We start from the raw sequence: 27,487 nt of genomic DNA, 5'->3' as shown, positions 1-27,487 counted from the left end.
AACTGAAACAAAATGTTTGCCAAGTGTTAAACTTACTTTTTCACACTTGATCTTGCACCAACTCAATTACACTGTACCCAAGGGAGCTGTGTGTATGTGTGTTTTCTTAAGGAACTACAGGAACAGTGATAGGAAGGAGTGTGTCGTCCACGCAAGCACAGTGCAGTTTTACACATCAGCAATGCAAGGAAGAATTCAGTTAAGGATGCTCAACGACTCTGAATAGGTACTACAATATAAGCAGACAATTATTCAGAATTCTGAACAGCTATGGTTTCAAAACCCTTCCAAAATCAGTGAAGGATTCCCCCCCACCTCTTTTCAAGGATTATGCTGAAAGAAATAAGTCTTACAGACTAGTGGCAGAAGGAGACAGTTTTTCATGTTAGAAATACTAGAATAACAACTGGGAAGGCAAGTTTACCAAGCTTTAGTCACAGAACAAACAGGTAAGCACTGTGTGCTTAGTCGCTCAGTCGTGTCCGACTCTTTGCAACCCCATGGACTGTAACCCTCCAGGCCCCTCTGTCCATGGGGATTCTCCAGGCAAGAACACTGGAGTGGGTTGCCATGCCCTCCTCCAGGGGATCTTCCCAACCCAGGGATTGAACCCAGGTGGAATCGAACCCAGGTCTCCTGCAACTGCAAAGGGATTCTTTACCATCTGAGCCACCAGGGAAACCCTAGAATACTAGAGTGGGTAGCCTATCCCTTCTCCAGGGGAACTTCCTGATCCAGGAATTGAACCAGGGTCTCCTGCATTGCAGGCAGATTCTTTACCAGCTGAGCTACCAGGGAAGCATGTATTAGGCACGTTAAAAATATAAAATATAACAAACATAATGTATAATGTTAAATTGTCTTTTAAAATGTAGCAGTATGTCTAACAAGTCTTGTATTCACAAAACCCATGCAGATATGAAGACTTTAAACATGAAGGGGAAAACAATTATGTCAATTTTTTAAACCACAAATTTAAATAACTTTATAGAAATTATTTAAAATCAATATGAAGCCATCTCTGGAAGTACACTCCATATTTTCATCAGGATGAACAAACACATAGTTCTAACTAGCAGGTACAAAATAAGAATGGGCACTGATATGGTCCACAAGGGATCATGTTTCAAGCATGTTTCAAGTTCATGTGGTATCTTATCATGTTGATTCTGCAATCTTTTAACCACTTATCAAATACTGCACATCTATTTCTAGGTTGTCATCAGCACCAACAATGCAGTTTTGAGAATCCTGTACATATTTATGGTTTGCTGTTTGGTTTATGGTTGTTTTCTTAAGATACAATTCCCCCAAATAGAATTACTAAGTCAGAGCAATTGGACAGTTTTATATTTCTTGTTATATCCTAAAAGTTCATTCTCCAGAGAGGATGAACCAGAGGGACTTCCAGCTACTGCAAAGTGAAGAGGGCAGTAAATCCTCTCTGTAAGAGATAAGTATACAACTAGATGAAATTATCAGAAACAATCCCTTGGGGCTCCAGAAATTTACCAAATGGAGACAAACTAAGAAGTGTTTATTTTTCTAAAACTGCTGGAGCTGAGGGTAACAACAGTGAGAGCTTACAGTCTTCCTCTGGGCTACTCGTATCCCCACTCCAGTTTTTAGTAGCATGGAGCTTGCCCCTGTGTCTATGTGGCCTAGGAGGCTTCCCCCTCTGCCAGCAGACCTGTGTGTGGGTTGGGAAGCACAGTTGAAGCTGACTTTGACTTTTCCCAGTCTCAGGCTGCCCAGATCGGCAGTGTGGGGAGCTACAGTCTTTCTATGGCTCTCTCATTTCTAGAATCTCCCCATTAAATTTCTGGCTGGTACACGGCTCACCCTCACTGGTTCCGCTCCCTCAGGCTAGCAAAGCTAAAAATTTCCCCATTCCATTTCTACGTGGCTCACCACATTGAGCTTATAAAGGCATAGGCCACAAGTTTGCTCCCTCTGGCAACAAAACTACTGCTTTCCCAAGAAATCATGACCCCAAACCTCCTAAGTTTGATGAAAAAACTAATCAATAGATCCAAAAGGAATTACTCCATTGACATTGCTTCCAACAATGTGTACATATGATACCTGATTTCCATCAACCTAAATACTTATTATTGAAATTTTTGAAAGCTTAATAGATATTCAATGATATCTTAATGGTGGTTTAAATTGGATTCATTTAACCCAGGTTCGATCCCTGGATTGGGAAGATTCCCTGGAGAAAGGAATCCCACTCCAGTATTCTTGCCTGAAAAGTCCCATGGACAGAGGAGCCTGGCAGGCTACAGTCCTTAGGGTTGCAAAGAGTCCAACACAACTGAGCAACTAACACTTTGAGTACCACGGCCTAGTTCTAATACACACTGCCCCAAGCAGCATATATATACTTTGTATAGTGGTTCAGAACACAGATTCTACAATGTGATAGACCTGGGTTCAAATTCCAGCTGCTGCTTATTCTGAGTAAGTCTGTAACTTCCCTAAGCCTCACCTTTGCCATTTGGAAAAAGCTAGTAACAATGCCTAGATCTGAGCTGAGATCATCCATATTTAAGAGAGTATCTCCACACCAGGCACGTGGGACAGACTCAGTAAATGCTGCCTATTTTTAGCTACTAAAAACATTCAACACTTAATCATAAAAGTTACTTTGTTGAATGGACAGTGAGTGAGTCCGGACACTGTTTTTTTCAAATGTAAACTGAGTGTTCATTTCTTCTGACCTCTCTTTAGTAGAATCTGGATTTTGACCTTCCTGTTTCTAAAAATAATATGCTTTGGGAGGTATGCTTTTATCAGTTGTGTTTGTCAGAATAATTGTTTCCTTCTGTGACACTGCGTTGTGCAAATGTTTTTTATTTCTGTTTAATCAGATACTTTTTGTCTTTGATGATATCTTCAATAGTCAGAAATCTCTTTCTTGGGCAGCTGTTATAAATAAGGAATTTGTGGCTATATAAGGTATCAAATACAGCCCCAAGTTAATTTTTTGATCCACTTATTCTCAACAATATTTATTCACTAGTGATTTGACCCATTATTTTATGGCATCTGGTTTGTCACACATTAGGTTCTTATAGTTTAACTCTTTCTACTCTATCAATGTTTAAAAATTTTAGCCAATATTTGTACAATTGTTAATCAATTTATTAGCCTTTACTGAGTCTTTGTCAGTGTCATGTACTGTGTGGGAATATTGTTGATGAATACAAGGTAGGAAGACATGGTTTGTGACTAAAGGTAGCTTACAGACTAGGGGCAAAGGAACAAAACTAACATTTCTTTTCCTTAGACAGACAGATGAGCAAGCCTGAAGACAAATGTGTAAGCAAATGTATAAAACAATGTGATAAGTGTTCATACCATTATGGTGGCTCAAATGTTATGCTTGCATAGGAGAGGAGATCAGGGAATTCTTCTCAGAGTGGGTCTGAAAAGTCAAATGGATTTTAAACTGCAAGTCAGCATTTTTCAGATGGAAGAGGAGGAGTGATGCAATTGGAGCAGGCAGAATAGCACTGCAAAGGCAGGAAGGAATAAAGAATATGATGTGTTTGGGGCACGCATCTAGGTGTAGCTGAACATACGTATATGGGTTGTCATGAGAAAAGTGCCCAGGAAGGTAGGGTAGGGCAAGATTGCCAAGAACCTTGTAAATCACACCAAAATGGAAGGTATTATATTCCAACGAAGGTTTTTAAGTAAAAGAGGATGAGAATTTTACTCTGGAAAGATCATTCAGAGGACAGTGAAAAGGAGAGAGAGGATATGAGAGAATCTGGAGTCTGGAGATGAGCGTGGAGATAAACAAGAGTCTAGGTGCCGGATGACGAGGGCCTACACCAAGGTACAGGCAGCAAGAATGGAGGAGAGGGAGGGGTCAACAAGAGCTCCAGACATTTTTAAGATCTGGCAACTTCACTGCCTAAATGTTGCAAAATGACCACACTTCTCTCCTGATAACCCACTAAGAAAACAGAAGAGGAACTAAATAGCCATAAACCCACAAACACAAGAAGAATCAGAGAGAAAAGATAAAAACAAGTCTTGGAAGGTGAAGAGGTGACAGAGCAGCAGTAAGTAACAAGCTGAGCAGAGCCGAGGATGAGCTCCAGGCCCACAGAGGGCCGCGGGCAAGGACCAAGCCAAGGTACCCCGTGGACCACAGAAAGCTCCGGACCCAGAAGTGGGGAGGTGCAGGCGACTGTTCACAAGACTATATGTGAAACAGCTGGGCATCAAGTTCCTTTCCTCTGTTCATGCAGCTGGGGAGTAACTCCTCTTTGCCTGACCCCTCCCCAAGGTGTGTGTGTGTTAGAGGGGGGCAGGGGGATTCCTCTGAAGGAATCAAACCAGAGAGGGCCTGAACTTGGGACACCAGGCATAACAGAGAGAGAGGGGATGGACCTAGAAACTGCGGGATTCAATGACGTCTGTATCCTAAGCAGTGGGATACCTCAACTCCCTTATATCACCTGGCTCTCTGGGGGGCCCCCAGGCAAGGGATTAAAGGACTCTTCTCCGGAGGAACTGAAGATCCACAGAGGAAATCTCTAGCTAATCACACTTGGGGGTCCTCCCATGAAAAAGCTAGCTTCTTGATCACTCTACAATGAGGTGTCCTAACCAATAAGCTCTGCCCAGGACACAGGTCTTCTCAATAGCTTTTCAGGACTCATTTCTAAGTAGAAAAAGAAATCAAAAGATCAACAGACATTTTAGTAAAGCCTCCAATATAAAAGGGAGCATGAGACCAAGCCAAAGAGAAAAGAATCTAAAGATCATAGGGCAGAAAAAGACTTTAAAGGGAGAATAACTAATATTACCTGGAAAATAAGCATTGTACCCATAAAACAAGAATGAGATGATTTTCAATTTTTTTTTTAAAAGATAAAGACAAATCAGATTACAACCAAGAGCTCTTGGAAATCAAGAACAGGGTAATATAACCAGCTAAAAAGATATTTCCCAGTCTCTAAGAATAGCTGGAAAGGCTAGTGAATCAATCTCAGAGGTAAATAGCCAAGGACAAGACTCAAAATTATATGTCAGAGCAGTCTAGTGGGGATATCACTGCTGCAGCGACCAAGATTCCGACACCGTTGACCCTGAAAAGCCCTGGATGGTGGAGCCAGAAATGTAGTCACCTTGCAGCCACTATCATGCTTCCAAAGAGTTCCTCAAAGTCCTCATCTCTTCAGGTTTCTGGTTCCAAGTATATGGAGGGCTCATCTGATTCACTGAGATTTATTCCTGTGCCTGAACTCTGGCTGTAGGAGGGACTGGAAAACTGAGCATCTGACATTTTCAGTTTTAAGTGTGAAAGGCTTACTTTGCCTCCCACCATCACTCACAACACTGGAAATTCTTCAAACATAGGGAGGTCAGTCAATACCGAGTAGGGAAAAAGAAAGACAAAGAGGAATTCCAAGACAACAGCTTTGTAGCAGGCCTAAAGAACTGACAAACTAGAGGAGATCAGGATAGGAGCCACAGGACAGACAGGAAAAAACAAATGGATATGATAAATGTCTTAAGAATTTGAGCATTTGGAAGTTAACATTGACAGCCATTTGCCATATTCACCAGAGTACGCAGAGAAAAATGATGACAGAAAAACCAAGCAAATGAAAAAACCATGGCAATTATTAACCCCAGGAAACAGAAAAAGTTGGACAAAAAAGGCAATGTAATCATAGTATAATATATGGCTCATAGTTAAGCAATATTTACTTAATCATGATAATATGAATACTAGCTACTAAAATTCATTTTTAGTAATTCATTTAGTAATTTTAGTAATTAGTGATGTAATTACATGGGGGACATTGGGTGAGAAATCAGAGTGGCATAAATGAGCTAGTCTTCATTTATCATAATAGTAAATCAAAAGATGATACCTAAAACTGATATATCAAGAAGTAGCAATACAAATATATTATTTAGTAACATGAAGGTTAACACGATTTGGTTGAGAGTGGGATTTTCTGGGAATGGAACTACAAGATGGAGAAGAGGGACAGTGTAGAAGAATAGAACTACTATTTCTGACTATGTGACTTTTAATTCCACTTGTAACTGTACTTGTTATTTTGACAAAAATGATATGCTTAAAAAATTTTAATTATGCTCCTACCATTAAGAACCATCCACCTATCTGGAGGTAAAGAAGGAGAAGCAGGTGTACAAAAGAAGCCAAAGCAATTATTTTTGGATATCTCCTTCTATGTCTCCTGTCTCCTCCTCTTTACCCACACTTGTCTGCACAGACCTCAGGAAGCAGGTTAATGTAGAGGAAGGTACTGGGCTTCAGCTACAGGGAGACCTGGGTGTGATATCCAGCCATGCAGAATATCAGCTCTGAGGTGTCTCTGTAATCTCACTGGGACTTGGGGTCTTCACTGGTAAAATAGGAAGTGCTAACAATGGTCATATGACATGCAATCATGTATGTCAAGTACCTAGAATATGGGGCTTCCCAGGTGGTGCACTGGTAAAAGAATCTGCCTGCCAGTGCAGGAGATGCAAGAGACACAGGTTTGATCCCTGGGTCAGGAAGATCCCCTGGAGAAGGAAATGGCAACCCACTCCAGTATTCTTGCCTGGAAATCCCACAGACAGAGGAGCCTCACGGGCTACACAGTCCATGGTGTCACAAAGAATCGGACACAACTGAGTGAGCACAAGCAAGCACCTAGAATATGGAAGACTAAACAATTATGAGTTCTCTCTTTCTCTTGGAATTTCTCATGCCCCAGAAGTCTCCCTTGAGCGTCTCCCTCTGTCTCTTGTCTGCAGATATGAGGAAGCAAAGAAAAGCTGTGCTCTTTATCACATCTCCTGTCTCTCCATCCCCCTCCTGCCTGGTTTGGGAGATTCATCCTCTAAAGACAAAATTGACTAAGCCCTTGCCAGGCAGTTTGTCACAACACACTTCCACTTCCCTTGAAAGGAGAAACTGGTTTCATTCATGTTGGCTGATTTTTGAGTAAAGTGAAATTAATATTTAGTTACTAGTCATGGCTCCCAGCTCTAACATACAAGAGTAGATAGAAATTTCTGCTTAAAATTAACACTTTATACCAGATTAGGATTATAAATTCAGCTGATAACTGACCATAATATTTTAAAGTAAATATCAAATGAAATTAACAAGGATTTTAAACCCAGCTATAAAATGACCTAAGGATTTGAAATAGGGTTGTGATAACTCCCAAATTAGGAGGCCTTGGTGTGACTGCAAAGCACCCACCTTCTCTGCTTGGCCTGGGCTGGTTACTTGGCTCAGGGATGAGTTTTGCTCCATAGACTCCCCTAGGCTGATCCCCTTCACTTCTGGGACTCTGTGTGTTCCCGTAGGGCCCCTGCCCCTCCCAGGAGGCAGTAGGCCATCCATCAGCGTCCCCAGGAGGGAAGGAAGCAGGGGACTTGAGGTCCAAAAGGAAGCTCTCTTGAAGGGTTTGCTTGCTGGCCTTCTTGGTCTTCCCCTTCTGATTCTCTAGGATCCCATGGCTCTCTCCTCCCCTGGGCTGGCTACTCTCAAGCTTCCTGGTTAGCTGGAGGAGATGATCCATGTCCTTGGTGAATTCTAGCAGAGTGCCTTCAGCGGGGCTCTGGGCAATGCCCTCGGAGCCATAACTGGGAGCCTTCTCCAGAAGCAGGGGCTCAGAGCAGTGGAGAGCACCCAGGCCCTCCCCGGGTACCGACTCAGGCCCCTCTGGGAGGCTGCAGGCACCCATGCACAGGGAGAAGTAAGAGTAGTCCACTGTGATGTATGTCAGCAGGAAGTTGATGGTGACGATGGGGGCCAGGACGTTCACCTGACCCACGAGGACAAAGGCCATGGTCACCAAGCTGGTCAGGCAGATGGCAGCTACAGGCGCTTTATTTGGCCCTTTCTGCAGAAACAAAAGGAACATGCAGGACCATGAAATTTCATGGAAGAAAATCACATTACATGATAGAAACACAACTCAAATTGGCTCAGTCACTTCTCCCATGTGCTTCTTGGTGTGTTAATAACAGTTCATCTACAAGCTTGGTATAATGATGTCCAATCCAGAGTAACTATTAATATGGGACAAGACTATAGAACATGAACTTCACAAATATTTCTCTTTTTGTCTTTCACTGGGTTTTAAAGTCAGCTTTGGAAATCGAAGAGGTACAAGATTTATTCTTCCCAAACTTTAATGGAGAAAACAACCTCAAGGGGAGTGGCAGACTCTGGAAGACACAGCAGATTCTTTGGTGACTGAGGTAGGGAGATTCTAATACTAAACATGAATTAACTCTCGCACACACATTTATGCACATCTGTTACTAATGGGGGTGAGTATGGGTGACCTTCAGGAAGACAGAAGTGGAGAAAATGTGCTAACTCCATGTACTGTGACCTGTCACTCCACAGAAACTATTCCTTACAATCCCTGACATGGTTCTTGGGCCAAAAGCAACAGTGCTTCCAAGTCCTCACCTTCCTTGACCTGAGGATTGCCTTTGACCCAGCTGGTTACTCCCTGGTCTCCTTACTTCTCTTGTTGGTCCCCTTGTCATTGACTGCTCCTTAGTCTCTGTCGCTGGCCACTCCACATTTCTGAATTCTGCATTCAGAGCAATCTCCATCCTCAGACTCCTTCTCTTCTCTACCTATCTTCTTTCTCTAGGACCTCAATCAGGCTCATGGCCTTGAAAACCAGTTTAATGCTCTTAGCTCCCAAACTTCAAACTCCAGGTTGAAATGTTCCCCTGAAATCTAGACTTAGTCAACTGTCTATTCAACATTTCCAGTTGATGTCTAATAGGATCTCAAACCAAATATTTCCTAAACCAAACTGCTAATCCCTTGATGTCCTGCTTCCCAATCTACTCTGCAGATTCTCCACTTAAGAAAGTACCCATTTCATCCTTCTAGTTATTCAGGGAGCACAGTTCTTGATGACTCCTCTCATTCCCTCATTCTTCTTCAGGAAATATTGTCAGCCTTACTCTCAGGATAGACACAGGACCTAACCACTGCACCCACCTCCTTTATGCCAGCACTGTGATGGGAAGGACAGGCATGTCGGCTACATCCAGACCTGATCTGTGAACCTCCCAGATATGTTCCTCCAAGTGCATCCCCCTTACTGAGAATTGGAACAGAGTTCAACCTTCACAGGATGGAGGTAGAAAAGTCATCACTGGCCTGAGTCTCTGAGGATCAGAGACCCTATTGATCTGAAACACCTTTCCTAGAACCCAGAGTAAATTTTTTTTTTTCCAAAAAATGAGTAAAGATACATTTCATTGTTTTTGAAAATTATGTTTTGGATATACTTACTACAGCTATTTAGCATGCTGCTGAACTGCTGCTGCTAAGTCGCTTCAGTTGTGTCCGACTCTGTGTGACCCCATAGACAGCAGCCCACCAGGCTCCCCCGCCCCTGGGATTCTCCAGGCAAGAACACTGGAGTGGGTTGCCATTTCCTTCTCCAAAGCATGAAAGTGAAAAGTGAAAGTGAAGACGCTCACTCGTGTCCGACTCCTAGAGACCCCATGGACTGCAGCCCACCAGCCTCCTCTATCCATGGGATTTTCCAGGCAAGAGTACTGGAGTGGGTTAGCTATTTAGCATACTCTAACAATAAAACTATCAAGAATAAAGTAAATTGTCAAAAACTAATGAAATAAGAGGAGGGTCTGAAATAAGTGGAAGGAGGTCTTAGGTAAACTGTAGGATGTGCTAGTGATCCACAAAGGACTTTGATAAGGTTGGGTTGTAAAGTGATAAAACAGTCACACATGGACTTTTGTTACCAAAAGACAGCACAAAGAAAAGTCAAGTCACAGAAAGGGAAAAGATATTTGTTAACACATGTAACTGACAAAGAGCAATTCAGAATGTACAAGAATCCCTACAAAATAATTAGAAGACAGACAACCCACTAAAGACAATGTGCAGAAGGATGTCTATTAGACATATGAAAGATGCCCAACCTTATTAGTAATCAGGGAAATGCAAATTAAGACTGTAGTGAGATACCATTAAACACCCACCAGATTGGCAAAAATTAAAACATCTGATAATATCAAGTATTGGCAAGAACACAGAAGAACGGGAACACTTACCAACTGCTGACAGGAGTTTAAATTAACACAACTACTTTGGAGAAAGAGTTCACTGTTACCTACTAAGTAAAGATATACACAACTTACAACTGAGCAATTTCACTAACAGGTCTGGAAGAACTCCACATGTGAACCAGTCTACTACAAGAATGTTCACTGCACTGTCCGTAACAGTCCCAAACAGGGACATACCATGACAGCAGGATTAGTAAAGAAACTGCAGCAAATGAGGAAATGCTATAGAGAGATGATAATAAACAAGCTGCTGCTATCAGCAAAAACATGGATGAGTCACATAAACATAAAGATGCCTGAAAAGCATGCCATATTTATATAAAGTTTAAAAAGCAGGCAAAACTGAACTGTTTTGTTTAGAGATACATATGGAGGAGGTAATCCAGAGCTGGCAAACCATGGTCCCTGGGCCAGATGTGGTCACCATCTGTTTATGTAAGTCCACAGGCTAAAGGCATGTCCCCTTGACCTCATGAGTCTCCTAGAGACCAGAACAGAGTTCTATAAAGCAAGGTCCTTGGCCAGGTCTAACAGTCATGCTGGCTGCAGGAAGACAGGAACTTTCATACATTACTGGTAGAAATACAAAATGGTACAGCTCCCATGGAAGGTGTTTTGGCAATATCTATTATTATTAAAATGTACTTACCCTTTGACCAGCAAACTCAGGAAAAGTATCCTATAGATATATCTATCTGCATATGTGTAAAATTGTACACATACACACACACACACACAGAGTATCCTTTGTAGCACGGTTTACTGGAAGCTATACTATCTATAGGGAACTGGTTAATAAACTATGGTATATCCACATGATGGAAAAAGAATGAGAATGTTCTTTCTATATTCATACAAAAAGATAGATTTCCAAGCTATATTAAATGAAGAAAAGCAAGGCAAAGAACAATGTACACAGAACACTACCTCTGTAAAGAGAGAGAAGGATTCATGAAAAACTAATAAAACCAGCTATGATAGGGTGTGGGTACGGGTGATGAAAAAGTAGAAAGACTCATGACAGGAGCAAAAATTCTCAGGGTATCTTTTTAGTTTTGAGTCCTATACACACATTATCTTGGAGAAGGAAATGGCAACCCCCTCCAGTATTCTTGCCTGGAGAATTCCATGGACAGAGGAGCCTGGCTGGCTACAGTCCAGGGGCTCACAAAGAGTCAGATACAACTGAGCGGCTGAATAACACAACTACCCATGTTACCTAAAATAAATAAATTAAAATAAAATAAAAGGCACATCCCACATGAAAGTTACTAGAGATGATAGTCACTTGTCCTACCCATCCACGCTGACTGGTGGATAAGAGGCAGAGGAAGGTAAAGGGAGGGATTAAAGATGACTTGTACCTACGTGGCATCAAACAAGAGTGGGGCTAGGGATGGGACTGGGGTAGGGAGGAACCCTGTTGTGTTTCCACAACATAGAAATCAATTACAGCTTGCAACATGGGTTTGGGTGGACTCCGGGAGTTGGTGGCCAACAGGGAGGCCTGGCGTGCTGCGATTCATGGGGTCACAAAGAGTTGGACACGACTAAGCAACTGAACTGGACTGACTGACAGCTTGCAAAACACATTATCAGGAAGTGGGGTTCTCTCGGCTTCCTTCTCTTGTCACCCATTCAGTTTTAGGAATGTCTCATTTGATTTGACTCCACCAAGTTGTATCAGTTAGGATTAGGGCTATGAGGATTAACAGGGAGCCCAGAGACCAGGAGTGTGAGAATTCAGCATAAAGCGACCCCAAAGGGGAGGTGAATCTCCAGGACAGAGTTAGAGCTGCAAGGACCAGGTCCCCCTCCTCACCAAGAGGTTCTTCTGTGTAGGCTAAACTTGGAGGATCCAGAATTTATTTTTACTAAAGGTTGTGGCACCACATCTCTCTGCCGTGGCAGGGTCCATGGTGCTACTGTGACCATTAACTAACCCAGTGCCGAAGTGCTCTGGGTGGTTATGACATTGATAGATGCTTTGTCAGCAGCCCCAGACTAAAGAAGCCAGAGGACAGGGGTACAGGCTTGTTTCTCCCTACCAAAACCAGACCAGCGGCTCTTATCAGAAAGGTTTAAGCAATTTATTGGCCAACAGTCAGTTGATCAGCAAAACTGTACATTTCTCAAAGAAAAGGTCACTCACCCCTTGCCCCAAACAGGCCAGCGCGGGGATCACTTTCTCCTGGGCGATGCATTGCAGGATCCGGGGGGCTCCATAGAGGCCTCCCATACAGGAGGCCAGGGAAGAGATGTACAAGCCCAAAAGGAACAGGACACCCACTAGGGACACCTGTGTGAGGAAGCAGTTTCACTACTCAACATCAGAATCTGCTTCTGCTCCCTTCTGCTCTCCTGGTTCCCACCCGCCACACCCCATCTGATCATAAACCCTCAGATGCGGCATCTTGGATACATTCCCGGTACCTCAGACCCACCCCACCTCCTTGGCACTGCCACCAGTTCAGTTCGACCCACCATCACTCCTCGTACGGACTACACAGAGCTTCTCAAACTGACTGTGTCTGATTCATCCAGAGTGCTTGTTAAAACACAGATTTCCTGGGTCTGACCTCACAGTTTCTTGATTCAGCAGGTCTGGTATATGGCCCCAAATTTGGATTTCTAACAAGTGTGTGCATGCTCAGCTGCTTCAGTCATGTCTAACTCTGTGCCAACCTTTGGACTGTAGCCCACCAGGCTCCTCTGTCCATGGGATCTTCCAGGCAAGAACACTGGAGTGGGTTGCCATTCCCTTCTAACAAGGGTCTAACAAGGTCTAACAAGGGCCCAGGTGATACTGATGCTGATGGCCTGGGGACTATCCTTTGCGAACCACTGCCAGCAACAACGCTAAGGGCTAAGCTCTGTCCCCAGGCCTCTGCCAGCATGACCTACATGCACATTGGTCATAATGAATGGCCCTGCCATAAGAAGATCAAAGGCTCCCCACTGCCCTGACATACCTGGCCCTTCTTGGTCTGCGACACTTCCAATCCCACACCCTGCACACTCAGAATCCATCAGCATGATTTCCCTGCTTGCTGGAACCCTCTGTCCACATCCCTAAGCCACTCACTGTCTCTTAAACTCCCAATTGTCCTTCAAGACTCAGCACAAACCTCCCCTCCTCCATGAGCCCACCCTCCAGCCCCTGACATGAGTGGGTGCTCCTCAGGGCTCTGCTGCACCTCAGTGTGAGGTTGGGGAGCAGCAGACACACTATTTCCCCCACTGGCTTCACATCCATGGGGCTCCTGTCTAGTTCAACCTGGTCCACTCGGTGCCAATACAGAGACGAAAGTGTTAAATGCCAGAGTGAGAGCCACATGGCCCACAGGCACCAGCGGACAGGAGGAGAGAGGGCAGAGCGGCTCTGCACGGGGCCCCCTGGCAAAGGCCAGTGCTGCTGCTGGCAGCTGTGTCCCCCACTGTCTGTCGTGAGTCCATGAGTCCACCGCCCCCTCCCGAGCTGAACTTCATCTACAGCCACAGGAAAGTCTCTCTCTTTAGGCAATTGGCCTGAACCGTGTATTTTAAGTGCTCATTTGTCCAGCTGTTACAGCTGCATTAGATTTCATTTTCTGTTTTGTCCCTTATACTCTTCTCCATGAAGAAGGTCCTCACCCCAGTTTTTGCTTCCTTTTTTTTAACAATGCATCAAGCTATACTGAACACTGGCCACAAACTAGCACCAAGAATCTGTATCAGCCAGGATTCTTGGCAGGAAATATTTTTTAAGCATGTGTTTATAGGATACTGGAGGGTCACAGAATCATCAGGCTGAAAGATGAGGCTTGGAAAAAGGCAAGACCCAAAGCTAGCAGCACACTCAGAGTCCTGAACAGGAGCAGTCTGACCAAGATGCTACCAGCACCTGCTGCTCCAAAGATGAATTCTCACCATCACTTTACCTTTGCATCATTCATGACATTTGAAGCATCTGGCAGGGCCAGCCTAAGTCACACACCCTACCAGGGGCACAAAGGGAAAGGCAAGCAAGAGTCTGGTCATTTGGGGTCCTATAATAATAAATGGGGATCACTCCCTTCAAGACCTCACATAAGTGAATAACCCTCAAGCGGTCAGGGAGGTCGGAAGTTTTTTGGATAAGTTTTTTGGATAAGAGCCTACCTTTTCCTTAATTCAGTGTGGATTAGTTCTCCTTAAATGCATTACTTCATCTTTATCCCCAGTGAATCTCCCTTATTTTCTTCAGTGTCATGAATTTATGTCTATCCCACCCTACTCTATTTACCACTTTATTACTAGAAGAAATTAATGTCATATAATATTCCCTTGCTTTATTTGTGTATTCTAATGGCAGGTCATCTACCCTGTGGTTAATTACACTCATGGCCCCTCTTGCCAGCATGCCATAAGCTTCTAAGTCTCCTGCATCTTGGCCCTCCCCACCACACAGAGTCTGGCACACAGCATTCAGCAAGTACTGCTGGCTGGAGTAATAAGGCTTCACAACTCCACTGTAATTGGTGTCCTGGATGTCTTACAAAATTGTTAGATAAACTGGTCCCAGTATCAAACCCCTGACTCATTCTGAGATGCAATCATTCATCTATATCCTTCATTTCCACCTTCTGTTGACTTTTTTTTTTTTAAAAAGAACTCTGTAATAAAATTTTATAAAAAGCTTTCACTCTGATTATACACACAAGTCACCCTGAGATTCTGCTCTAATTGTTACAGAGTGGGACTCAGACATAGTTGATTTTTCCAAAAGCCCTCCAGGTGATTCTAAGGTGCAGTCAGGGTGAAAGCCACTGGGCATGGTTCCCTATCTTCCATGCATGCTCCCCTCAGAGAACTCTCCATCACAGGCAGGCATGGTATCTCCTTGCAGAAAGTTTACTGCTTCTCATCCAAAAGGTTACATACATTTGAGTGTAAAAAGTTCTTTTCCATGTATAGCCTACCCATTTACAGTGAACGTGAGTGGGAAGGAAATGGCCCAGGCTGGTGTGGTTCAGTGTTGGAACTAACCTCGGGAACTTAACGAGTCTCTGGCAACATGTGGATGGATACAGTGACCTCCATCCTGGCCAGCCTTCCCACAAACACTCCCCAGGACCACTGCAGAGCCCTGGGGCCAAGGGCCAGAGGGATGACCATCTAGGTGTGGGAAGCTTTGTCCGGTTTGTCAACTGCATTTAAATGGACTGTCCATTTGCCACTCTTTTATGTAAAACTGTTATTCAACCAATTTTCTGAAAAAGAAATGAAACGTTGGTCCTTGTGGTTGAATATAACAACTCCATTCTCTCTCTCTCCCACCTGAGTCCTGCCCCTTCCTTGTCACCCATCTACCCTTTGAGGGAGCACTGCCTGAGGACAGCATAGACACCTGGCATAGAGCAAAGCTTGACAGGTACAGCAGTAAGCTCCAAGGCTCTACTCCCAGCCCTGTAGAATTTAATCATTTCCTCTATTTTTCTGGGACTGTAAACTTAACTACCTGTGCCAGTGAAGGTGGAGGTAAGAATTTATTTGCGCAGATACGTGTCAACAGTTCTTTAGGAAAACCCAAAAGGTGCCCTTCTATCATCTGCTTGTGTGAGTCATCACAAAATGCTATCTTTCTAATATATTACCTGGGGTGTGAACTACCCTAATTTCTTTTTCAGTAACTATTGATGAAAAGCATTAACTCGTCTCTCTGTTCCTGGTACTTGATCCCAGCTCCCATGGGAACTCCAGTCACTGAAAGATCCTACCAACCCACTGGCCACTCCCTTCTCTTGAAGAACTGGGTTTAATAAGGTCATTTCCAAAGTACTCATTCTGCCTCATCCAATTCCTGTGGCCCTTTGACACTACTGAGGAGTACATCCTGACACCTTTACCCCTTTACAATCCCAAGCAGTTCCCTCTCTCTGCAGGCATGAGTTTTCTAATACTGTCCTCATCCCACAAGGTGACCAACATCTCCACTTTCAACCAAAGTTTTTCTCTCACTTGATAGCCACTTTCCACAAGCAAACATGTGGGCTTCCCTTGTAGCTCAGTTGGTAAAGAATCTGCCTACAATGCAGGAGACCTGGGCTCGATTCCTGGGTTGGGAAGATCCCCTAGAGAAGGAAATGGCAACCTGCTCCAGTACTCTTGCTTGGAGAATCTCATGGACTGTAGCCTGCCAGGCTCCTTTGTCCATGGAATCGCAAGAGTCGGACACGACTTAGCGACTAAACCACTACCACCACCACAAGGAAACATGGTTGGCTTCACTTCCCGAGAGGCAGAGCTGTGTCCAGGACAGAGAGCAGAGGACAGGCAGGCGGCCGGGCTGGACCAGGCTCGCCCCCAGCTACAAGCCCTGCCTCACTCCATGTGCAGCTTGTGAACTGTGACTGTCAAATCCAAGAGTGATGAGAGTTCTCCCTGTGCCATGGCTCATTTTTCACAGGCATGCTTTGAAGATACTCCTCCTATTAATCTGTTCTTATTCTGCTAGTTAGCAAGCTCCAGGGCTCCTAAAATATTTGATCTTTTTGATATGTAATAAACACTTCTTCTTGGGCTTCATATAAGCTTATTGTGAAACAATTAATCAGTCTATTTCATTTTAGCCCTACTAATACCTGCTGTTTATACAATTCCTTTTTCTATAACTGAATAATATTGAGATTGACACTTTGGGGGCTTTTCCTATTCAGTTTAACATGTGGATTAATAGGGGAAAAAAATGTCCCCACCTGAAAATGTGTACTGTCTGTAAAGGTATCCCCATAGGAGTGTGTCTGTGTCCAGTTGCTCAGCCCTGACCAACTCTTTGCAACCCCATGGACTGTAGCCCAGTAAGCTCCTCTGTCCATGGAATTTTCCAGGCAAGAATACTGGAGTGGCCTGCCATTTCCTACTTCAGGGGATCTTTCCAATCCAGGGATCAAACCCATGTCTCTTGCTTCTGCATTAGGAAGTGGACTCTTTACCACTAGCGCCACCTGGAAAGTCCATAGGAGTGTGTAGGGGAATCAAGATGTAGTAAGCATCAACCATGCACCAGGTATTGTGCCTCACACAGATTACCTCAGAGTCACTGTGACATAGTCAAGATTTTTTAGAAAGCTTAACACTCGACAGCCAGGAAAAAGTTCCTCTGGGGTAGGGATATAAAGTGAAAAGAAACTTCTGAGAGAAACCATGGGCTGGGAAGCCAAATAATTAGAAATAGATCAGAGGAGCGGCAGGAAACCCAGAAAGAAACAGATGAACTGACCAGCTGCAGGTCAGTGGAAAGGAATCCAGGGCAGCCGGCAGCCGCTGAGGATAATTGTTCTGGCAGAAAAGGACTGAGAGAAAGAGAAGGAAGTGCTCAGAGGTGCTTGTCTCTCCTCTGAGGAGGAGAGTCAAGGGGCGGAGGCCACAGGTCTGGGTCCAGGCGAGACCCTCAGGGCACACAGACCAGCAGGAAGAGGCCTTGCTTTCTTGGGGCCCAGGAGAGCTCAGAGACGGGCCGGCTCAGGACCAAGCCATAGCTAAGACGGGGGAGGGCAGACGAACGGTTTATTAAACACCACACCAGGGTGGCAGGGTGTGTCAAGAGACCACGTGAGGCAAGCGCACCAGTCAGCCTCTCATGCCGCACCCTTCCCTCCTCCAGGTGCCAAGAGTACAGCTGCCTGTGGCCCAACTAACTCCCTAAGTATAGTCCCTGCTACTGCAGCCCAGTCAGTCCCAAGGAGGGCAAGAAAGAAAAGCTGGGATTCATGGCTTTCAGGGGGAGTCTCATTTGGTCCTCTTTTTGTGGGACCCTAGGGTGGGGTGGGGTGGGCAGCACACCAGGGAGCCGCTATTGTGGAGTTGCCCCGAGCGGTTCTGTCCCTGTTCCCGCACTTGTGGTGACGGCCTCTGATTGCTACTGACAACCAAGAATACTATCTTTTGTTTCTTGCATAGGCTTTACAACTGCCTGTTCCGGGAAACACTCTTGTGTCCTCTCCAAAAACCCACCTTCCACCTCTCACCTGGTGGGTGCACAGTGACCTGCCCACAGGCTGTCGCCAGGCAGGGCTTAGCAGGCGCCCCAGCCACCAGGGAAGTGCTGGCCTGCCTGTCTGTTTTACTGCTGGGGACACGTGGCCTTTCAAACAAGTCCCCCCACCCCCAACCTCCATGCATAAGTCTATTATTAGAGGTGGAATCTCCACCCACGAAGTCTCCCCAGGGATGCTGGTGGATCTCCCCCGGCTGCTGGTGAAAGCTGTTCTCACTCTCTTACTTGTGGCCTTCCTGGGACACATGCTGCCCCCTCACGAACACCTATTCTTGGCTTCCCTGCAAAACAGGGGAAGGAGTAGAGAGAGGGGCCCCACCCAGGGGATCATTTGACTCTTTTCATCCAGATCAGAGTCTCTGATGGTTGAAAGGGCCTCTGTGGGGGAATCCACAAGAAAGAACCGGCTCAAGAAGGGGCAGAGCTTGCTGGCATGGTGTGGACAGCAGCTGGCCGCTCCCTCAGTCCAGGCCCAGCTGCTCCCGGAGGCCTTTAGTCGCTCTAATGGAGCCCAGCTTTTCATTCCACAGTTAGAGAAGAGGCCCCTGGGAGATGAGACATGACATGGCAGCAGCAAGCACAGACATATAAATGAGGGACACTGACTCCTTCCCTGAGAGTAAACCCTGCTCACCTGGGGGATCTAAGACCCTGGGCCCTGGGAAGTGGATGTCAGTGATCTCACTCCCTGAACTGCTCCCCCTTGCAAACCTTCTTGCAAGGTAAGGCCAAGACACCTTTCCACCCCTGAAAATAAATATCACCTTGACACTGGCGTCTACACACCTGAAAAAGAAACCTGCACCAATGTGAAAAGCCAGCCCAAACACTGCTCTAAAATGTAAGTTCAGCACTTCTAGCCCCAGGCTGCCCCAAGCAGCACCCCTCTATGTACCTGCAAAGCAGCTTTGCAAAGCCTCACACCAGAGAAAAAGGTGCTTTCTCTGCAACAAGAGCAGTGATACTCAGGAGTTAACTGAGTAAGGACACCTCCCTGGCCTGGCATGTCTTTCTGATACATGACGGGAATCTCAGGGTCCACTTTCCCCCAGGGAAGTTAAGGGAAGAGAGGAGTTTTGGGGGATTTCCGGCAAAATGTCTGGAAGTCTTAATCTCCTGGGTTCTAGAGATGCCAAGTGAGTGTCCTTGACTGTCACATGACCTCCAGCCTGTTCAGAGGCTGTGGAACATGAGGACTTGGCTAATCATCTCTGGGCTGGTGTAGTGCTCAGGAAAACAAAGATGCAGTATCCAAATCCATCGGGCCATCCCCTGGGGAACCACAGAGGACAAGGGGCCTCCGGCCCTGCCTCCCACCACCCCTCACCTTGGCGTTGGGCTTCCTGCCCTCTTTTCTATCCATCAGCCTCCTCCTTCTTACCAGTTTCTTGTGAGTAGCTTTCTGCTCATAGTGGAAGGGAGGCTATTGGCAATAATGAAGGATTGTTGGAGCTGGGGATCTCATGTGACCAGATTCTTTGTTTCTGCTCTGATTTTTGACATGCAGGGTTGCCCGTGTCCCCATTATTTAGCACCTGCATGCATGTGTCTTCTCTGAGGTGGTTACCCAGGTCTAGGTATACATAGGAAGGACCTGTACCTGTCCCACGGTTTTGGCCCTTGTACTGCAGTCCTGGGCCCGCGACTACGTAGAGTCCCCAGCCAGGATGCAAAGGGGAGGCAGCCATTGCTGCTCAGAGCTGATCAACGAACTACAGCCTGAGCCCACCAGGCTGCAGGACTCACCCACCTTTTCCGCAATCAGGAAGTCATAGCGAAGGGCCTCTCGGGTGCAGATGGCGCCAAGCAGGAAGACAAAGACGATGTACAGAAACCACCTGCAAGAAACCCAAGCCGAACAGGGCTGCCACCTGACATCACTCAACCCCATTCCACTCCACCCTCCTCAGCCTGAGGGCTCCCCCAGGGAACTGTCCCCAAGGACAGAGAATGGTCATCACGAAGCCTCCCCAGATTGTCTGGGGGCACTGCCAGTACTCTTTTCTCCTCTAGCGTATTTCATATAAATATTCATAAAGATATCATTTCATATAAACATAGAGAAATGTATCATTTGCTTCTTACAGAGGAAAACACAGAGGTTTTCTGGGGTGGGGTAGTCCAGCTGGCCAGAATGCAGGCCACGGTTGACTGGCAGGTCTGTACCCCATCATTCTATAGCAGAACAAGTTGATGAGCTGTCAGGCCTCGGACTCCCGCTGTTCCTTGGCCCCCAGGTGACAGAGAGCCAAGCCGAGTGTGAAAGACCAACTGTGAGCTGGCTCTGCCCTCAGAAGCCCTGTGACCTCGATGAGCTCACATGAACCCAGTAGCCTCATTCCCATCTGGACAGTAGGAGGATGGGCCAAAGGCTCCTCCTGGGACCTCCCAGCTGTGACCAAAAATGAGGCAGGGTTCCTTCTTTTCCTTCTGGACAACCACCCTTATCTTTGTCAGCCTCATTTTCCTCCCAGAGAGATCATCTTATTTAGCACAAAACAGACAGGTGCTGTATACCTGGCTAGGAGCCACAGTCCCATTACAACAAGCTAAAGCAAACTCAGCAGTGATGAAGAGGTGTATTAATATTTTTTAAACATCACGGTTAAAATAATGCAGGTACTTTAATCCTTGTCATGTCTGGGATTTCATTACCTTTCACACCTACCCAGTGAAGGCAGAGGAGCCTCTTCCCGTAGTGCAGAGAAAAAACAGAAGATTCTACGTCAGAGTCAGACCCAAGGCACCCATCCTGCTCACATGGGTGGCACAGTGTGAACCAACACAGGGAAGCCTGACGGTCTTGGGGCAGCGCTGGGGAGGCAAGCTGGGAGAAGAGGAGAACCAGCCTCTGACTTCCTACTGTGCACCATTACACACAGCATCTCCTCCACAGTCTACAGGACACATGTGTTCTCATTAACCCCATTTTACAGAGAAGAAAATGGAGGCTCAGAAGGTTAATTGTCTGAAGTCCCACAGACAATCAGCGGAGGGGAGTAGTATGCAAGTCTTATTTCGTCTGCAAAACTCTTCCTTTTTATATTCCCTGCAATGGTCCTGGAAACTCAATGGTTACAAAATGCCCAAGTTCAAAATGGGGGTGGGGAAGGGGCAGGGCAGGAGGTTGAGGGGAAAAGCAAAGAAAGGAGTTCACCTTCTTTAACGACCCCCTTCCTTGCTGCATTCCCAGGCAGCAGGGATGAAAGAGCGAGCATCTAAACCCACCAGACGTGAATTTTCCAGCTGGCTGAGTGTTAAAAGGAGGATTGGAATATCGAATAGATTGGTCACATTCAGGGCACTCTTAGAACAAAAGCAGCAATCCCCTCTTTTGCTGGGGTTTTCTCTCCCTCTCTCCAGCTGATTGCCACAAGGGGAACTTACGAGATGCCAACGGCTACTAGGGAGCCCAGGGGGATGCTGGCAGCAGGCTCCCTGAGGTCGCCCCCCATGTTGAAGCCGGCCATGACTCCTGAAAGACACCCAGACGGGAGAGAAGGGTGAGCAGCATCCTCCACACATCACCTTCCCCTCCTCGGGGCCTCTCCTGGAAGGGATCCTCGGGCATGCCCTCCCATCTGTAGCTCTGCAAAGTGCACTTCTCAGTCTCCCCTGGCAACTGGGGAGGCATCCTCAAGGCGTGAAAGGGACTTTTGTGGGTTGGCTGATGCTCAGGAGGAGAGCCTAACTGGCGACAAAAGCATCTTATGGCCCAGTGCAAAGTAATGAGGGCCAGGGAGGCGGCTGGCAGGCCACACAAAGGTCCCAAGGCCACATGCTGAGCTCTGAGCTCCGCCTTCCAGCCAGACAACACCCAGGAGAGACTCAGCCTTAGCAAAGCACCGCCCCTGCCTGCTCAGCAGAGTTCTTTTCCTCTGCCACCCCCAGACTACACTGGGGTTCAGGGGCCCCAGAGACACATTTCATCCAATATTCAGTCAGCAGCCATGTTCAAAGCTCCTGAGCTGCCAAAAGGCTCTAAACAGATTCCAACAAACCATCTTGATGCTACCAACACTGAGGGGCAAGCTCCTCTTCACCGTGGACTCTATTCCTCATGAACACTCATGAAAAGCACGTAGTCGTGATGGGAGGGACATCGTTGTGGTCCAAACAAACACAGGCAGGAAACCAGCAAGACAGCATGTGCTGAGCATCACATGGATCCAGCCCACATGTGCTCTGCAAGTCCACAGGAGTGGGTGCATTGTGAATGTGGTCTCGAAGGACATTTTGCATGGGTTTGGGGAGAGGAATGGGTCCAACTCCATCAATATGGATTTATGAACACTTTGAACCTGACAGGGCCTGTGTTAAGTGCTTTTCATGCCTTTTTTTTTTTAATCTCATTTAATCCTCACAACAACCACATCAGAAAAGTAGAATTATTTCCCCCATTTTATAGACAAGGAAACTAGTGCTAAAAGAAGTAAATTAAAATAGCTTAAGGTCACATATTTAGTAAGTAGCAAAGCTAAGATTCAGCCTTGGTCTGTGTGATTCGGAAAATTGATCTCTTAACACCTCTGCTATAATGCTTGAGGGAACTCAAGTGCAGTGAAGTAAAGTGAAAGTTTAGGCCCAGAAAGTTAAAGAGAAGCTATTTCAAAGACTACCGCAAATGCTGAACCAAGGAAGAGGACTGCATACATTTTGATCCAGCAATTCCACTACTACGGTTGTATCCTAAGTAAACAGTCAAGGATATAAGTAAAGATTTATCCAAAAATGTTTATAAATGCTTGTATATATAGAGTGGTGAAAATTATAAACAATCTAATGTTTAAAAGTAGTGTGTGTGTTAGTCATTTAGTCGTGTCCAACTCTTTGCAATCCTATGGACTGTGGCCCACAAGGCTCTCTGTCCATGGAATTCTCCAGGCAAGAACACTGGAGTGGGTTGCTATTTCCTTCCCCAGGAGATCTTCCCTACCCAGAGTTCAAACCTGGGTCTCCTGCATTGCAGGCAAATTCTTCACCATCTGAGCCACATAGAGGACTGGCTAAATAAGTGATGATACACCTTTCAATATATACCAGCCCTCCAATAATATCAAGAATATGTTGTGATACAAAAAGAACTATTGTTTCAATTTCAGAGGCATATCTGAAAGCAGAACATACAGTATGATCTTATTGTTGTGGGAAAAAAAAAACAGATAAATAGATGTGTAGAAAAATGAAAAAGGAACTAGAACATATTCAAAATAATGTTATTTCTGGGTGATGGAAAAACAGATCATTTTTTATTTTGTCGTTTATCTCTACTTTCTCAATTTCCTATAGTGATCATTGTGAAATAAGGAAGTAATTCTTAAATGTTTTTTGTTTGTTTAAAATGGCATGTCGGGCACATTTTCTTTATTCTCAGTCCTCTCCCTCCCAAGATCCTATTAAAAGGGCAGTAAAAGGGGAAAATGGATGCATGCCTAAAAAAAAGAGGATTTGGAGGGGGAGCCACAAGTAGATGAAAAGTTTCCCCAAATATCTGGAACATAGAAAATGGATAAAATGATACAGAGTACTAAAACGAAAGGAAAAGAAAACCTTGGAATGCTTTTCTAGAGTATCTAAATAAACTGCCCAAGGAAAACCAGGACCACTAGTATGGATATTCACAATCCAGATGAAGCTCTCCTCAAGAGCCAGACATACCCACAAACGTGCTGCTGTCAACCCTTTCAAGAAGGAAGAACCCCATCAGGGAGACAGACCCCCATACACTATAGTAGGAGATCCACACCAGCAACCAAAGATTGTCAAGTGTATAACAAAAATTAGCAACAAATACACAAACACATGCTTGATAAAAACAGAACAACCTGGGCTGGAAGAAACATAAAAATCAGGACACAGAAGAAAATTTTGAAGAAAATACTAATTAGTAGCTCCGTAAACATCCAAGAAGAATATTCTACCTATAAAGCAAGATGCTATGAAAAACAAAAAATAATCTAAGAACAAGAAAAAGACTTTTGGAAATTAAAAACATGATCACTAAAATTAAAAACATGATTACTAAAACTAAAAATGCAGTGGAATATCTAGAAGATAAAGTTAAGTAAATATCCCAGAATTTAGAACAGAAAGACAAAGGGGTAGAAATTTTGAGCAAAGACTAGGAGAAACACAGACAAAAACTTGGAGTTACAATATCCAACTAACAGGAGGTCCAGAAAGAGAGAACAGAGAAAATAAAATAAGCAGGTAAACAACAGAAATAAATGTCTTCAACCTGAAGAAGACACAAGTCTTCAGGTTGAAATATCCCATAAAGTAAACAACAAAAAGGCCCACACCTAAATGTATCATTGTGCAATTTCAGGAGAAATGCTAAATATTTTCAAAGATAAAAACCGAACAGTTACAAAGGAATAAAAATTAGACTGGCATCAGACTTCTCAGCAGCAACAGTGAATGCTAGAAAACAATGGAGCATTGATTTTTAAATTCTGTGGAAAAACTATTTTGAAACTAGAGTTTTAGCCAGATTATCAATTAAGTGAAAGTAAAGTTAAGCAAAGAAGGGCTCAGAAAATTTACCTCCCACACATCATTTCCAAGGAAGAAACTAAAGCAAGGACTCCAGTAAAATGAGGATATAAGCTATGAAGGAGAAAAACAGAAGATTCAGAAAGCAGTGGTGATAATTCAGGAGTTAATAAAAGTCCCAGAATAATAGTTGTGCAGTTGTGCAGCAGAGAAACCAGCAGGGACTGAAGCAGAAGAATGGAGACCCCAATAGGAATGCCTCTGGATAAGAACTGGATTCAACACAAAGGACACTATGAATTATTTTAAAGATTTGCCAACTGCATATTTTGGCAACAAGAGAAAATACTTATTGAAACTCGAGGAGAAGCAAATAAGAAAGCCAACATGTAAATATGAAGGAAACTAAAATAGGACATGACTTTAAAAAACTAATAAAAAAAAAGTCTTAAAGTTAATCCATTTGGCAATTATATTAGGAACATTCTCCCCTAAATGACACAAGGGCCATGTCAGATGCAGCCAAGGAAGTGGAATTCTAGCCCATCACTTTGGTCTTCAGGGAACCACAACTACATGGTCATAGTCATAGACATAGCCAGCCCAGAGGACTTAACTTTAGGCGCAAAGTAGAATACAAATAATATCTACCTTGACAAAGTAACAGTAAAGCTATAGCTAACAGCTAATAAGAAATGAAAAGAAAAAAGAAAACTAGAAAGAGGAAAGGGACTCATATTTTTGTTGTTGTAGTGTGGGAAACAAAAGTCCCAGGATCTTCACTCAGGACTGGCTGAATGTTACAAGCTTCAGTTAGTTTAATAAGAAAACGTGAAATGTGAGTCAGCCATTAAATTTGTTAGATCAATAAGGAAATGGCCAGCAAATATTTATATACAAGCTGCAATAAATTTAAAGTTAATGCTAGAATTTATTCTGTATTTTGTCATCATAAAGGGGAGTTTCTAAGTGTTTGCTAAGAGGAGCAAAGAAATTTCCAAGAATATTGAACAGCTTGTCTTTGAAGTTCAAAAACCGGTTGACTTGTAACCTAAAGGCAAAAAAGAAAAAAACTTTTTTAATAGAGAGAGAGAAGGTGTATGTGTGTGTGTGTGTATGTGTGAAACTGTGTTTGTTCACTGCAAGTTGTAAATTACAGCTTTCATGAGATTTTCCTCTTTACCTGCTAGTCATCAACTTGTCATAGCTTCCCTGATATTGCTCTAAAACACAAATATAAAAGGATTATTCAGAATCCCTTAAAATCGGGGATTCCTTTAAGATAACTAAAACATTCCTTGTAAAAATACTTTACACATGAAATAAATAAGACCCTAATATATTACTCTTAAAACACAACACAGAATATTAATTTTCCACACCAACAATAAGCAGTGAAGAGATATAGCCTAGGATGGATAACAGAGACTTAAACATATTATTTAAAGTTATAAAAACAATTTAAAAAATAACTAGAAATTAAAATATGACTATTAAAAATTGTTAAGTGGATAGAGGAACATGTAAGGAAGCTAAACCCTCTACATTTCTTACCATGGAGTCAATAAATTACACGTGACTTTGATTATCAAGTTATAGATATAAGCATGTAGATGTAGGCTAAGTCACTTCAGTTGTGTTCAACTCTTTCAGACCCTCTGGGCCATAACCCACCAGGTCCTCTGTCAATGGGATTCTTCAGGCAAGAACATGGGAGCAGGTTGTCATGCCTTCCTCCAGGCGATCTTTCCAACTCAGGGATCCAACCTACATCACCTGCAGATCCCTCACTGCAGGTGGGATTCTTTAGCCATGGATTCTTTACCACTGAGCCACCAGGGAAGCTCAGATATAGGCATATTGCTTGGTAATGCAGTTAGCTCCTGAAGTACTAAAAATGACTAAAAATGGTTGCCCCTATACAGGGGTTCTTGGGTGGTAAGATTGGAGGAGGAGAGAGGGTGGGCTGAGAGACTATTGCTTTATGTTACAAGAACCTCTGCACTATTTTTTTTTTTTTAATCACATACAGGTTTTATTTGGATCAAGAAAGCAAGGCCAAGGACCTGCCTATACTCTGACCACAGCTCGTGGGACCATATCCTGTCACCGAGCCTCTGCTCAAGGGCTTGGGCTGGCTGCTAAAAGAGTCTGACAGCCAAGGCCAGCCCTGGCCAGATCTCCACGTCTACCTGATACTCAGGGCCCACTAACTTCGTCCATTAACACCATCTCTTTCTGAATCTCCCAACTTCTGAACCTCTGCCAAGGTTCTCACCTGTCACCAGGTTTACCGGCGTCTTACCTACCTGGCTTCCTACCTTTGGCAATGACTTTATTCTGCCCCCAAGCCCCTGGCAATTCTATGCCCATTCATTCAGCTTTACAAGTATGCAAGCTTGCATACTGCTATGTATTCTTTGCCGTTTTCGTACCTCCTCTAGTTTGTCATGTCGTTCTGTAGGCCTTCCTTCAGATCATTTACAAAAGTTAAGAAATAAGGAGCCACAAGAACTCCCTTGCCATAGGCGCTTCTGTCTAGGAAAGTGATTGATTAATCCTAATGGCTTCCTGCTTCCATAAAGGTTCTGTATTCATAACAAATGCCCTTTTCTTCTCTCTCCACAATCCCTTGCACAGTGATGACCCTGCCTTTAATTAGAGGTCCCAGTAGCTGGCCTGGTATGGGGCATGTGGGAATCCTGGTCAGTGGGAGCAGAAACAGCTGACACTGAGACAGGACACCCTCAGGAATGGACCAGACCCAGACAGCCAGGAAGTGGGCTTTTGAGACAAAACAGGCAAGCCAGAAAATAGGCAGTCAGTACCATGAACACAAAACTCCAGAGA

General features: G+C 44.5%; 1 protein-coding gene across 2 annotated transcripts in view; it reads right to left on the bottom strand.

Moving 5' to 3' along the window:
- Positions 1-27,487, bottom strand: part of SLC12A8 (solute carrier family 12 member 8) — a 144,530-nt gene that overhangs the window by 24,843 nt on the left and 92,200 nt on the right. For both annotated transcript variants that reach the window (XM_061167933.1, XM_061167932.1), the window contains 4 exons: positions 21,530-21,617; positions 19,893-19,980; positions 12,278-12,424; positions 7,253-7,898 (listed from right to left, as the gene is read on the bottom strand). In XM_061167933.1, coding sequence (XP_061023916.1) covers positions 7,253-7,898; positions 12,278-12,424; positions 19,893-19,980; positions 21,530-21,617 — 969 coding nt within the window. The remainder of the gene's footprint in view (positions 1-7,252; positions 7,899-12,277; positions 12,425-19,892; positions 19,981-21,529; positions 21,618-27,487) is intronic.

This window comes from Dama dama, chromosome 19, assembly GCF_033118175.1.
Source record: "Dama dama isolate Ldn47 chromosome 19, ASM3311817v1, whole genome shotgun sequence".
Lineage (NCBI taxonomy): Eukaryota > Metazoa > Chordata > Mammalia > Artiodactyla > Cervidae > Dama > Dama dama.
This window is presented reverse-complemented; position numbering and strand designations above follow the sequence as displayed.